Genomic DNA, 15,797 nt, shown 5'->3' with positions numbered 1-15,797 from the left:
TATATTTTTGACAGCAACAGTAGGGTGAGTTTTACCAAGTTAACTTGGTTCTTAAATGGGTACTTATATCAGCTGTTGGGATGGTTTTAAGATTACTCAATGCATAATAAAATATTTTCCTTATACATAGGGGTAATATAACAAGATTACACTTAATTAAATCCTCAGCTTTGGACCCCATAGTTCCTCTCTCACATTATGACTCCTCCTCCCCAAACACAAGAAATGAAACTTGTGAGAACTCTTTTTTTATGGTAATATCCTCACTTGTTTTCTAAGCCTCCTTTGATCTACATCAACCTCCTCACTTTGCAGCCTACAGATGGAGTAAATATCGGTCCTGGTTACTCTCCATAAGGCTTTAGCCCTTAATTCCAGATTAGTCGAAAAGGGCAGCAGCACTTGCTTTTGGGGTTTGGGGTATCAGAAAACATGGAGGCACAGAGGCAAGTGTTTTGTGCTTCAATTCTGAAGAGGGGGAGGTTGTTGAGGGGTGGGATAAGAGGGGAGTTTCTGTAATAGATACTTATCTTACTGCCCTCAAGCCCTCAAACAAAGTCCCCCTCTGAAGAGATTATAACCCAGGGAGGGCACATTAACTCTAATCCCATGCATTGAGGCCTAGGCACCCCATACCAGCCCCCTACCCACATACCCCACCCCCCCGATACCACCCCCTGCCCCACTGCCTAGCCCCCCATACCACCACCTAGCCCGGCTATAACTACCCCTTACCCCACTTACATCTACCCTTCTGTTGTAGGGGATACCTTGTATCTGGCCCATGTATGAGGAGACCTTGTGGCTACACACTAGGGGTATGTGTGTGTGTGTGTGCGTGTGCGTATGCTCGTAAGCGTGGGGAGGGGCTTAGGGTTAGTTTTTCAATAGCACACTGTTTCTAATGAAAAGCTTTCAGGGGTGCATACTGCTGTGTAACCGATTCCCCTCTCTGAAGAGATTAGCAGCTACATTGTTGGTTTGGTTGCTCATTTCCATGAGAGCACTGCCTCCCACCAGCGCCTGCTTGCTATTGTTATCAAGGGGTTGAAACACAGAACCAGTGCCCCCGGCTTCCTTGTAGCCTTTGTTTAACAAATCGGCCGAAATGTAGATGTCACGTCACAAATGCTTTACAAGCTCATTATGCTGGCTGTGAGGGTATAGTAAAAAAAATCTGTAGCTGCATGAACTTCCGTTTGTTACATTTTGAAGAGTTGTTTCTTCCGCTTCCTCCATTTCCTAACGCTTTAACAAAACAATCTTACATTATTTTGAGCAACATTATACATATTACAATGAATGAAACATATTCCACTATGGTTTAAATGTAGCGTTTCATGCCCATGCACATCGAGTAGCAGTGAAATGATTTGCTACAAATATTAGTGTATGTTAGCAATTAATTCTTTCTCATATTGTGGATGGTTATTTGCTAATGATAATAAGACCACGAAATTGGGGAGAAAAAAGGAAAATGAAATCCAGAAATATCTAATTTACAAAAGTAGTCAACACTTTGTGTTACAGCTTTGAGTCATCTTTGGTATGTCTGTATCAGCTTTGCTCATCTGGATTTGGGGATTTTCTCAAGTTCTGTTAAGTTAGATGGGGAAGCTGTGAACAGCAATCTTCAAGTCTTTACACAGATTGTCAATGGGATACAAGTCTGGGCTTTGACTGGGTCACTCAAGGACTTTCACATTATTGTTCTGAAGCCATTCCAGCATTGCTTTGGATGTATGCTTGGGGTCATTGTCCTGTTGGAATGTAAATCTATGCCCCCAGTCTAAGGTTGTTTGCACTCTAAAGGAGGTTCTCATCAAGAATTTGCCTGTATTTGACTCCATTTTATTTGACCTTTATTTAACTAGGCAAGTCAGTTAAGAACAAATTCTTTCAATGACGGCCTAGGAACCCCTGCCTTGTTCAGGGGCAGAATGACAGATTTGTACCTTGTCAGCTCGGAGATTTGAACTTGCAATCTTTCGATTACTAGCCCAACGCTCTAACCACTAGGCTACCCTGCTGCCCCATTCATTGTACCCTCTATCCTTACCAGTCTCCTAGTCCGTGCCGCTGAAAAGCATCCCCATAGCATGATGCTACCACCTCCATGCTTCACCGTAGGGATGCTGTTTTCTCCAGACATAGCGCTTTGCATTCAGGCCAAAGAGTAACATTTTTGTCTCATCAGACCACAGAATCTCATAGTCTTTCACGTGCCTTTTTGCAAACTCCAGGCGTGCTGTCATGAGATTTTTTCTCAAGGGTGGCTTCCATCTGACCACTCTCCCATAAAGTCCAGATTGGTGAAGTGCTGTAGAGACTTGTCCTTCTGGCATGTTCTCCCAACTCAGCCAAGGAACTCTGTAGTTCTGTCAGAGTGGTCACTAGGTTCTTGGTCACCTTCCCATCCAAGGTCCTTCTTGCCCGGTGGCTCAGTTTGGTTGGACAGTGTCTGGGTAGTTCCATATTTTTTCAATTTCCCAACGATGGAGACCACTTTGCTCTTGGAAAACGTTTATTGGACTTCATGGTATAGTTTCTGCTCTGACATGCACTGTCAACTATGAGACCTTATATAGACAGGTGTGTTTCTTTCTGAGTCATGTCCAAACAATTGAATTGGCCACAGAATGACTCCAAGTTGTAGTGACGTCTCAAGGATTATCGAAGGAAATTGGATGAACCTGAGCTCAATTTGGAGTGCCATAGCAAAGGGCTGTGAATACCTATGTAAATGAGATATTTCTGTATTTCATTTTCATTCAATTTGCTAAAATTTCTAAAAACATGTTTTCACTTTGTCATTATGGGGTATTGTGTGTAGATGGGTCAAATAAAATAATCAATTTTGAATTCAGGCTGTAACACAACAAAATGTGGAACTATTTAGCAGTATTATGGCTTGGGGTAGAAGCTATTCAGGGTCCTATTCAGGGTCCTTAGGGTCCTGTTGGTTCCAGACTTGGTTAGCTGTGTGAACACTGAGCTGTAGTCGATGAACAGCATTCTCACATAGGTGTTCCTCTTGTCCAGGTGGGACAGGGCAGTTTGGAGTGCAATAGAGATTGTATCATCTTTTGATGCGTTGGGGCGGTATGCAAATTGGAGTGGGTCCAGGGTGTCTGGACTGATGGAGTTGATATGAGCCATGACCAGCCTTTCAAAGCATTTCATGGCTACAGATGTGAGTGCTACAGGGCGATAGTTATTTAGACAGGTTACCTAGGCAAAGGGACTATGGTGGTTTGCTTGAAACATGTAGGTATTACAGACTGGGTCAGGGAGTGGTTGAAAATGTCAGTGAAGATACTTGCCAGCTGGTCAGCGCATGCTCTGTGTACGCGTCCTGGTAATCCATCTGGCCCTGTGGCCTTGTGAACCTGTTTAATGGTCTTTCTCACATCGGCTATGGAGAGCGAGATCACACAGTCATCCAGAATAGCTGGTGCTCTAATGAATGGTTCAGTGTTGCTTGCCTCGAGCGAGCATAGAAGAATTTTAGCTTGTCTGATAGGCTTGCGTCACTGGGCACTTCGTGGCAGGGTTTCCCTTTGTAATCCGTGATAGTTTGCAAGCCCTGCCACATCTGACGAGCGAAAGAGCCGGAGTAGCAGGATTCAATCTTAGTCCTGTATTGAAGCTTTGGCTGTTTGATGGCTCGTTGGAAGTCGTATAAGCGTCCGGATTAGAAACCCACTCCTTGGAAGTGGAAGCTCTAGCCTTTAGCTCAGTGTGGCTGTTGCCTGTAATCCATGGCTTCTGGCTGGGATATGTGTCACGCCCTGACCATAGATTGCTTTGTATGCTTCTATGTTTTGTTTGGTCAGGGTGTGATGTGGGTGGGCATTCTATGTTGTATGTCTAGGTTGTCTATTTCTGTGTTTGGCCTGGTGTGGTTGTCAGAGACAACGAAAGACAGCTGCCTCTGATTGGGAGCTATACTTAGGTAGCCTGTTTTCCATTGTGTGTTGTGGGTGATTGTTTTCTGTTTGTGCGTATTGCTTGCAGAACTGTTTCGTTTTCGTTCTCGCTCTTTATTATTTTTTGTAAATTCAGTGTTCAGTTTATTTTGTTTATTAAAATGAACACGTACCACGCTGCACCTTGGTCCTCCTCTCCTTCCACCAACGAAAGCCGTTACAATATGTACGTATGGTCACTGTGGGGACGACGTCGTTGATGCACTTATTAATGAAGCTGGTGACTGATGTGGTAAACGCCTCAATGTTATCGGATGAATCTCGGAACATATTTCAGTCTGTGCTAGCAAAATAGTCCTGTAGCTTAACATCCACTTTACTTCTGTATTGAGTACTTCCTGTTTTAGTTTTTGCTTGTCAGCAGGAATCAGGAGGATAGAGTTATGGTAAGATTTGCCAAAGGGGGGGGGGGGGGGTGAAGGAGAGCCTTGTATGCATTTCTGTGTATGGAGTGAAGGTGATCTATAATTTTGTCGCCTTTAGTTGCTCAGGTGACATTCTGGTAAAAATGTGGTAAAACGGATTTCAGTTTCCTTGCATTAAAATCACCGTCCACGGAAGCGCCGCTTCTGGCTGTGCATTTTCTTGTTTGCTTATGGCCCTATACAGCTCATTAAGTGCAGTCTTAGTGCCAGCATTGGTTTGGGGTGGTAAATAGAATTCTATGAAAAATATAGATGAAAACTCTCTTGGTAAATAGTATGGTCTGCAGTTTATAATGAGGTTTTCTAGCTCAGGCAAGAACTCCAGACTTCCTTAACATTAGAGATCACAAACCATCTGTTGATAACAAAGAGAATCCCCCCCCCCCCCCCCGCCCCAATGTTACACAAGGCTGCCGACCGGTCTTGACAATGTATGGAAACGTTTTCTGTCACTGGAAATGATGGCAGAGACATTATGTATTTGTGTTTTATCATCGTAAAAAACACACATTTGCAGAATTGTTCAGCAGCCTGTAAAATGGCTGCTATCCAATGCAGTGCCATCATTCAGTATGGACAGTATATGAATAGAAAAGGTGTGTACAGCAGTAGTGATATAGGGTGAGCCATGATTAGAAAACAGTATATATATACACCTGGAAAGTGGGTAAAACAGTCTGTAAACGTTATTAAAATGACCAGTGTTCAATGACTCTATGTACGTAGGGCAGCAGTCTCTAGCACTGGAGTAATATGATCAAATGTTTTGGTTCTAGTCAAAATTCTGTCACTGAGGAGGAGAGGCTTACAGCTAACGAGCTGCTCGGGTACAGCAAGCCCGCCGGAGAACTACCCTTGCTGGACAGACAGGCTGGGCAAGCTGGGGGTCCTGGGGGCCAACTAAGGCCCCCAAGGGGTGGTGGTGGTGGAGCAGGCCAGAGGGCCCCAACGTCCAATGCAGCAGAGGGCCCAACCAGCACCACCAGCAGTCATTCAGTCCCCCAGCCTTCGGCCTGTCCGTCACAGCCTAACAAATGTGGCCTGTCACTCACCCAGCAGAAGGCCGTCAATCAGTGCACACCCAGGAGGGAACAGAGGGGCGGGACACCGGTCCACCACCAAGATACTAACAAAGACATACTTAGAGTTGCAAGCGGTTTCAGCGCCACTTCTCTATTAAAATAATGATGGAGTAGAGCTGATAAGAGTAAGGACAAAGAGTTAGGAGGGATGAGGGTCAGGGGGGGTTGATAGCTGGGAGTGGGTGGGAGAGCTTGATAACTTTCACGCTTGGCTTAGAATAGAATGTCATTGGGGGGGGGGGGGGGGTTGTTATGTGTTTGTTGTCAATTTGTACTGGTGCTCTTTGATTTTTCACACCAAAATAACAATTAGTTTCAACATCTTGATTTAAGATTTCTGGTAACAATTGTTGTGATTCTTTATCAACTAGAAGAGAATGTATTGTTATATTATTATTTTTTTTCATGTCATGGGTTGACATTCACTTAATTTCCTGGAAATGGAATGGACCTGGAATGGGCATGTTCATACATTGACTTCATTGAGTCAGATTTGAAGTGGAAGTGTCTCTTGCCTCCTATGATTAGATTATATCAGTAGTGATTAATTCTCCATTTGGGTGAATTATATTCAAATAGCAAGCATTTTATAATTGTATTCCATTCCCTCTTAATGACAAATATCCAGATTTACCTTCTACTTACCACTTTCCCTCTCCATTATAAGAAGTACAGGTATCTGGATTTTTATTTTTTTAAAGTAACAAGGACTAGTTGTTGAATACTCTGTGGATTCCCTTCAAGCTTTTGTTGTGTTGACAAACTTACAGAGATATAGGATCTTAATTTGATCACCCTGTTGTTGCAGGAAATTTCCCTTACAAAAATGTCCTTTAATTATAATCCACATTTCCAGTTGCGAGTAACTGGTCAAATTAAGATCCTATATCTGTAGGCCTTTTGTTGGGTCAACTCAGCAGGAGGTGATAGCCAGAAATTGAACTCACACCTAAGACCATTGTTGTTACCAGCTGATCAGGACTCGCACTGTTGTCATGGTCCTGGATCTTCTCCTCAATCAGAGGCCCGCCCTAGAGGAGGACATTTACATTTCAGTTATTTAGCAGACGCTCTTATCCAGAGCAACTGTCAGGTGCAATTAGGGTTAAGTGCCTTGCTCACGGGCACATCGACCAATTTTTCACATTGTCGGCTCGGGGATTCGAACCAGCGACCTTTCGGTTACTGGCCCAATGCTCTTAACAGCTAGGATACCTGCCACCCTGAACACAGATATAGGATACTTTATGTATGAGAATGGGATATTAAAGGCATCATTGAGAGTTCCAATAGAGAAAGGGGGCTCGTACTGTTGTCCTGCATGGCTCTTCTACTGGTTTCAATCAGGCCCACGGTTTAGACCCACTGTTAACTGTAGTGACATAGTTATATATATATATATGTATGAGAATAGGAAATGAAAGGCATCATTGAGGCTTCCAGTCGACTAGAGGGGAACCCTCAATCCATCTCTGATGGACTAAGGTACTTGTCTTGTCTTAAAGGGGGTTGAAACAGAGGACAGACATTTCCATTCACCTGATCTTGTAACCAGCCAAAAGTTGCATGTGCTGGCCATTTAACACTCACAGTAGACTATCATTAATCTTATCTTGTATACTGTATCTCACAGGGAACTGAGGACAATCCTCCTCCATTTGGACACTTTTCTGCGCAATCGAGGGACATCCTGAGAGCAAACAATACCTATCCAACCTGTCAGAAGGAGACCAAAACCTGCATTGTAGCTGCAAAAGAAGAAAATATTTGAAAGGAGAGTCTACAAGTCAGACAAAAGCCACTGCCCTGAGCTGTTTGTCTCCTGAGATGTACAGATGACATTAGCTAAGCCTCTGACTCTTTGCTCTCCAGTCAACCCATTGTACCAGTTATACATATTTTCTCGCCACCCCCACCACACACACAAATAAAAAACATTTTTATAACAAAATCTGTGAAATATTGGATATCCACAACGTTCAGCATAATGTGAAAATGTAAATCAAGATGATGAGTGAAGTGCATTCTGCTAATAGCAGATGCCGGTCAACAGTCTTCTGTTTCAAATTGATCTTACGTTAATTAAATTATTTCGATAAATAAAGAAATCATAGGATATGTAGTAAGTCTATGGATTGTTAATTTATTTGAGACTTTTATGCATGGCTACACTTTTCCTCCTATTTTTTTTATACTTTAACAATTCACCCTTTTAGAAATTAGGTGGAGAGACCTACTTAGCAGTAGCTACGCTCAAAAGGTTGCAACCAAACCACCACATAATACGAGCATCGTAAAGTAAAAACTTCTTCTTCAACCAATGTCCCTTTGGAGAAGATGAAAGGGCAGTGGAATAAGAATTGTGATATTTTTCTCGTATCTTTAACAATCCTTCAAGCTCCCTACATTACCATTTGTTATCTCATATTTATCATATACATTAGTAACACCTGTTTTACTTAACAGCTTGTAATTAGCCCCATCGAAACGATATGCTGAAGCCACAACAAAACCATCCGACATGTAAAGGGAAGTCTGTTATTGTTCAATCACAAGAAATTAACAAAATAGTTCTGGGGTATCGCCAGCCTAAGTAAGGTAACCCATTGCCCCAATGACACACAAAACATAACCACCCCACAGTTGTTAATTAAATAGGAATAGTAAATTGGTATCTTACAAAATATGTTAGATTTTTTTCGATGTTAAATTAATAATAAATATCAGCATAACGCCTACATGTTTTTGCTTCCGTTGAGGGAAATGTAGGATACAGAAACCAATAGCCTAATTCAGTCGGAAAATATTAGATGAAACCTCGGACAAATCTAAATAAAACTATATTGAAGACATCACAGTTTCAGTCAATGGTCATGGAAAGAAGCCTGGGAATGTGTTAACGTCATTAGGCTAATTCAATTGGCTAATTCAATTCACAGCTACATGTTCAGACTTCAATTTCAAACAGAAGTCTGATCGTCAGACAAGAGACATAGGGTCTGCCTGGTGTTAATCCTATTCAAGTCATTTTATTATCCTACAGTGAGTGTTGCACAAACATAATGTCAAATTCGATGGGAAACTATCGATATTAACATGTAATATGCTATATTTACCATGAATGGTACGTTTACAACAGTTTCTCTTTCCTATATAATTTTTTATTTTGGAAATGCACTTTATTTTTGGCCTGAAATGCACTTAATTCAGTTAGATTTTTAAAATAAATTAATTTACTTTTTGGCATATTTGTAACTGAAAAAATATGTATGAGGACGGCTGATGGCATTGATAAAACTGGTGGCCTACAATAAATTAATAGTTAAGGATCTGTACAGAACCTAACATTATAGATCGTATTGTGATAACAAATAGTAGGCAAAGTGAAATATGAGAGATTCTAGTTTCTAGTATCCTCCGCATCAGAACAAAACTGTGAAATTCAAATGAAATTTCATTATTCGTCTCTCACCATAGAAATGATTGGTTTGAGATACGTTATAGACAGGCTATTTAGCGCCTTTAAGAAACCGTTAAAAGGAACACCGTTGTTCTCCTTTGATGGGATTTGGTGCGAGTGAAAGCGAGGAATTTTGAACGGAACTGTCAATCACCGCGGTTAAGAACCGCCCATGACTGGATAGGGGTATATTTAGAGCTGGTGAGGGTGCACATTACTGTCATTCAAGCTCTGATAGTCAGGACGTAAGGATGCCTGCGTCACAAACAGGCAACTTCTTTGAGAGAAATATCAACATGCCCCCTGGATATCAGATACCGTTTTTGGGAGGTCCAGCTGGGGTACAACAGCAACAAGCCCCTTATCTTGCTGCGATGGCTGGGGTACCTTTGGCATATTCCGGACTACAAGGATACAAATTAATCCCCTATCCACACCACAGATACATTGCGAACATGGTAAATTATTTGACAATGTGTTTTCTCTATTGTATACCTAATCAATAACATTTCCAGCTAATAATCTAAATGTATTCCTCATTTATCAATATCGGAAGAAGAAAGCATTCTACAGACCTTTTTAATACCAATTAAATGTAATGCGTAATTACACACTTAACAAATCAATGTGGTCAGTTACGCACGAATTTAAACATAAACTAATCACGTTCTCTTGTGTTTTCAGAACAACTCTTTCGACCTGAAAGCTGTCTCTCCATATCATCAAGCGCTCCTCGGCCGAGGAGGTCCATTCTACCCGCAATACCGACCAGGAGCAACCGATGACCTGATCAGAGTCGCCAAGGTGGCTACCCGGGAAAGCACCAGCGCGCTCAAGGCCTGGTTGAACGAGCATCTTAAGAACCCGTATCCCACGAAGGGTGAGAAGATCATGCTTGCTATTGTAACCAAGATGAGCCTCACGCAGGTTTCCACTTGGTTTGCCAACGCCAGGCGACGACTGAAGAAGGATAATAGGGTAAACTGGGCGTCCAAGGGGAAATCTGACGAGGAGGGCGAGAGCGACGAGGAGGAGGGCGAGGGCTCTCTGCAGAAAATCCGTTTGGACGACGAAGATGAGATAGATCCTCCAACCGTAGATGACAATGAGGATATTGGACATAGAGTATCCAACTCAACGACAGAGCCGGTGGATGAGCGCCTTGTGAAACAGTCAAACGACGACAATAGAGCTGGTAGGCACGCGGAAAATGTGGTAAAGAATGACACAGAACGCAAATCATTTCCAGCTAATCTGGAAAGTAAAGATAACGTTGAGTGTCAAAAACCCAAAATATGGTCTTTGGCAGAAACGGCGACATCGGAAACGGGGAAAAAGCCGCAGTACACTGCTTGTCATCCTGGAACACAAGTTGGCAAATTCTGGGCAGAATGGGCATCAAGGAACGGACTGTACATTCCCGTATACCCTGCTCACGATATTCTATAACAGAGCATTTACTATTTAAAACAGTGAAGGACACATTTTTACATCTTATGCACTTTAAAATACCAAATTCCATGGCGTGGGTCTACTTTTTGACGTTTAAACGTGGACTAATTTGCTAGGAAAATGCTAGGTATATGTTTGTTAGGCTACTTGTAAGACCAACGACTCTTACAGAACATGTTATGTTTTGTGTACATATGTGTATATATATTTTCGATGAACAATCTGTAAATTCTTATTTCATTTGTCTTATCACAAAAAAATATTTTGCTAAAATAAAATCCCTCAAAATATAAAATACAATTTTCGTGTGTGTTCCACTATTTTCAAGGATTAGTTCTTACAGCAGGCTATTTGGGTTGGGAAAGGTCTGGTAAAGTCACAGTCTGATTTCGACTTATGAAATGTTACATTATTTTACATTCTCGTGTAGTTTATTATAGTTTCAGACGCATGTATCCATGCATATTGCCAATATATCTAATGTTTGGAAGTTTAAGCAAGCTGACTCTTGTTGAATAATAACCATCTACAAAAAAATGGGTTATAATTTAATTGATAAAACATTACAGAATTTTCATATCAAACCTAGATCTGTTAAAATTCATGTATTAGGTTAACTCATTGTTGGTCCATGCAGGATGATAATGGCCTACACCAATGGCCTACCTTAGGCAACTGACCACATTGGCCAAACAAAGAAACTGCATGCCTGTTCAATATAATACAGCAGAACTTTAAATGAGTATAAAATATGCATAATGTAATACAAATCTATATTATCTTTATGGGGCGTGTAAATGGAAACCGGTTAAGTGTTCTGCATCTCCAAACCTCCACAGGTAGAGAGAGATTGTGTGTGTGGCGTGGTTATGTGTAGGAGAGGAACTAACATACACAAACAACAGGAGAGCATACAGTATCTACAGTGTCTGATGGGTAAAGGAGATTCAGATGAGTTGGAGGTGAAAGACTGGAGATCCTGTCCCTTGCTAATCACATATAATCACCCAGGTTTCCATGTCAATTCAAAGGGCTGTATCTCCACTAATCCAGGGATAATGAGAAAACCCCTAAGAGGAAAGAAGCCCCTTCACACCACCCCGAGACACACACATCCAGACACACACAGAGGGTTGAGTAGTGCCCTTTTCACAGGTGACCCAAATGAGGTGTAATCCCAGACAGAACAGGACCCAATCTGCCACAAACTAGTGGACATATTTAATTTGATCTCATTACATTAATCCAAGAACACTCTTTAAAATCATGGGACATTTTAATTTCTAGTTTTAATTGTGACATGAATATACTTTTTACAGCATCTAAAAGATCAAGCAAATGTCTATGAGTAGCCTACCATTATGACCTCCCAAGATCATGACATTCTCACAAAAGTATGACAGAGGCTGAAGTCCACCCGCTGACTGATGCTGAAACCTCAAGGTTCTAGTCAGAGCCATCTATAGGGTTCTGTTCTAGTGAAGTACTACCTCCTCCTTGTGGAAAATCTGAGTATATGCCTCTTACACCAAAATATAAAACTGTAAGATAAAAGGTTGGGTACTGTATGCTCCTACAATATTAGATCTGTACTTTATAAATGTAACTTGAAAATTGACCCCCAAAAAATGTTTATTGATTTTGAATGATAAAATGTTTAATGCAAAAACAAAACATGCAGTTTGCATTTGGCTCCTGAGTGGCGCAAGCGGTCTAAGGCACTGCATTTCAGTGCAAGAGGCATACCTACAGACCCTGGTTCAATCGCGTGCAGTATCACAACCGGCTGTGATCTGGAGTCCCATAGGGTGGCGCACAATTGGCCCAGCATCGTCCGGGTTAGCGGAGGTTTTGGCTGGGGAAGGCCGTCATTGTAAATAAGAGTTTGTTCTTAACTGACTTGCCTAGTTAAATAAATAAAATAAATGTCAATTTGCATCGTCTTTAAAGGGTGACTACACTTTCTGATTTGGCCTCACTTTAGATTTGGTTCATTAAGAAACGCTAGCGGCCATGACTGAATTCAAACCTGAATTGGTTTTGTGGTGTGGTTTGATGTGAGTGTCTCTTGTGTTTGCAGATGGGGAGAGTTAGCCAAATTATTTCGCCAATTACCTTCAGCTAACTGGTGTGCCACCTTGAAAAAATTGGTTTGACTTTGGATAGCCTATCTCTGGGGCTAGTGAGGGACTGTCAATAAATTACACAATGGAAATGAGACAATATTTTCATGTTGCACACTTTTTAGATCTCAATAAATGCTTTCAATATTTGTATATGAACTTCAAAATGTATAGTTGGATTGAGGTTTTTAATTCATTGAAATTTGGAGCTATTAGAATTTGTACATATTGTCCCATGTACAGTGCCTTGCCAAGTATTCACCCCCCTTGGCGTTTTTCCTATTTTGTTGCCTTACAACCTGCAATTTAAATAGATTTTTATTTGGATTTAATTTAATGGACATACACAAAATATTCTAAATTGGTGAAGTGAAATAAAAAAAATAACTTGCTTAAAAAAATTATTCAAAATAAAAAACGGAAAAATTGTGCATGCATATGTATTCACCCCCTTTGCTATGAAGTCCCTAAATAAGATCTGGTGCAACCAATTACCTTCATACGTCACAATTAGTTAAATAAAGTCCACCTGTGTGCAATCTAAGTGTCACATGATCTGTCACATGATCTCAGTATATATACACCTGTTCTGAAAGGCCCCAGAGTCTGCAACACCACTAAGCAAGGGGCACCACCAAGCAAGCGGCACCATGAAGACAAAGGAGCTCTCCAAACAGGTCAGGGACACAGTTGTGAAGAAGTACAGATCAGGGTTGGGTTATACAAAAATATCAGAAACGTTGAACATCCCACAGAGTACCATTAAACCCATTATTAAAAAATGCAAAGAATATGGGAGCCATAGGAGACCTGCCAAGAGAGGGCTGCCCACCAAAACTCATGGTCCAGGCAAGGGGGGCATTCAACAGAGAGGCAACAAAGAGACCAAAGATAACCCTGAAGGAGTTGCAAAGCTCCACAGTGGAGATTGGAGTATCTGTCCATAGGACCACTTTAAAACCTCTCTAGGGGGTGTGGAACAGTAGCGTCCCACCTGGCCAATATCCAGTGGAATTGCATAGCGCCAAATTCAAAAACAGAAATACTCATTATAAAAAATCATAAAACATACAAGTCTTATACATCGGTTTAAAGATGAATTTCTTGTTAATCCAACCACAGTGTCAGATTTCAAAAAGGCTTTACGGCGAAAGAATACCATGCGATTATCTGAGAACAGCGCCCAGCAGACAAATCATTACAAACAGTTACCAGCCAAGGAGAGGAGTTACACAAGTCAGAAATAGCGATAGAATTAATCACTTACCTTTGATGATCTTCATATGGTTGCACTCACATATGGTTGCACTCAATAAATATAATTTTTGTTCGATAAAGTCCATCTTTATATCCGAAAAACTCAGTTTGTTCGCACGTTTTGTTCAGTAATCCACAGGCTCAAAGGCAGTCACAACAGGCAGACGAAAAATCCGAAAAGTATCAGTAAAGTTCGTAGAAACCTGTCAAACGATGTTTATAATCAATCCTCGGGTTGATTTTGTCATAATAATCAATAATATTTCAACCGGACAAAAGATTTGTCAATATAATAGGAAAACATGAAAGGGGCACTCTCGGTCACACGCATGAAAAACCTCTGGGACACTGCAGTGTCCACTCATTCAGAGTGGTCTTACTCCCTCACATTTCAGAATACAAGCCTGAAACAATTTCTAAAGACTGTTGCCATCTAGTGTAAGCCATAGGAAGTGCAATTTGAGTCCTAAGTCAATGGACTCTGTATAGGCAGTCAATGGAAAACTACAAACATAAAAAAACACTATCTGGATGGATTTTTCTCAGGTTTTCGCCTGCCATTTCAGTTCTGTTATACTCACAGACATTATTTTAACAGTTTTAGAAACTTTGGAGTGTTTTCTATCCAGATCTACTAATTATATGCATATCCTAGCTTCTGGGCCTGAGTAGCAGGCAGCTTACTTTGGGCACGCTTTTCATCCGGAGGTGAAAATAGTGCCCCCTACCCTAGTGAGGTTTAAGCCGTACACTCCACAGAGCTGGGCTTTATGGAAGAGTGTCCGGAAAAAAGCCATTGCTTAAAGAAAAAAATAAGCAAACACATTTGGTGTTCGCCAAAAGGGATGCTGGAGACTCCCCAAACATATGGAAGAAGGTACTCTGGTCAGATGAGACTAAAATTGAGCTTTTTGGCCATCAAGAAAAACTCTGTCTGGCACAAACCCAACACCTCTCATCACCCCGAGAACACCATCCCCACAGTGAAGCATGGTGGTCGCAGCATCATGCTATGGGGATGTTTTTCATCGGCAGGGACTGGGAAACTGGTCAGAATTGAAGGAATGATGGATGGTGCAAAATACAGGGAAATCATTGAGGGAAACTTGTTTCAGTCTTCTAGAGATTTGAGACTGGGACAGAGGTTCACCTTCCAGCAGGACGGTGACCCTAAGCATTCTGCCAAAGCAACACTTGAGTGGTTTAAGGGGAAACATTTAAATGTCTTGGCATGGTCAATGCCCAGACCTCAATCCAATTGAGAATCTGTGGTAGAAGAAATATTGCTATATTAAAGATTGCTGTACACCAGCGGAACCCATCCAACTTGAAGGAGCTGGAGCAGTTTTGCCTTGAAGAATGGGCAAAAATCCCAGTGGCTAGATGTGCCAAGCTTATAGAGACATACCCCAAGATACTAGCAGCTGTCATTGCTGCAAAAGGTGGCTCTACAAGGTATTGTCTTTTTTTGGGAGGGGGGGTGGATAGTTATGCACGCTCAAGTTAAAACATTTTTTGTCTTATTTCTTGTTTGTTTCACAAGAAAAAATATTTTGCATCTTCAAAGTTGTAGGCATGTTGTGTAAATCAAATTATACAAACCCCCAAAAAATCTATTTTAATTCCAGGTTGTAAGGCAACAAAATAGGAAAAATGCCAAGGAGGGTAAATACTTTCGCAAGCCACTGTACATACCAAATGTAAACAGCGCATTTTCCCAAACCATAGCCCTATCCTTAACCACTCGTAATTAATACCTAAGCTTAACCCTTTGAGTTGTTTCTGTTTAAACCCTGTAACCACGTGGATTGAACTCTGTAACCATGTGGAATTAATGGGTCAAAATTAGACGTTCATCCACATTACGTCAAATCCCGACTTGAAACTATGAGATCAGGTTGGATATAGAGTTGAAATGTATTCTGTTTTGAGTTGCATTCCAATATTACACTTTATATATATCACAGAAGACTGAAATATAACAAAACCATTTAACATAGAAACACTGG

At 41.2% G+C, this 15,797-nt stretch overlaps 1 protein-coding gene across 1 annotated transcript; it reads left to right on the top strand.

The window, feature by feature from the left end:
- Positions 1-7,130: 7,130 nt before the first annotated feature.
- On the top strand, positions 7,131-10,681 carry LOC129829777 (iroquois-class homeodomain protein IRX-1-like). The gene is made up of 2 exons (XM_055891685.1): positions 7,131-9,414; positions 9,641-10,681. The coding sequence occupies exons 1-2, from the start codon at positions 9,208-9,210 to the stop codon at positions 10,403-10,405; spliced, it is 972 nt and encodes a 323-aa protein (XP_055747660.1). The 5' UTR covers positions 7,131-9,207; the 3' UTR covers positions 10,406-10,681.
- Positions 10,682-15,797: the final 5,116 nt, after the last annotated feature.

The sequence above is a fragment of the Salvelinus fontinalis genome, chromosome 31, assembly GCF_029448725.1.
Source record: "Salvelinus fontinalis isolate EN_2023a chromosome 31, ASM2944872v1, whole genome shotgun sequence".
In the NCBI taxonomy this organism is placed as follows: domain Eukaryota; kingdom Metazoa; phylum Chordata; class Actinopteri; order Salmoniformes; family Salmonidae; genus Salvelinus; species Salvelinus fontinalis.
Note: the sequence above shows the minus strand (reverse complement) of the source record. Positions and strands in the feature narration are given on the sequence as shown.

Bases quoted from the DNA above. Each gene is read 5' to 3' on its own strand.
- LOC129829777 (XM_055891685.1), top strand. From the start codon at position 9,208: ATGCCTGCGTCACAAACAGGCAACTTCTTTGAGAGAAATATCAACATG. The intron at 9,415-9,640 runs GTAAATTATTTG...TTGTGTTTTCAG, and splicing joins ACAGATACATTGCGAACATG to AACAACTCTTTCGACCTGAA.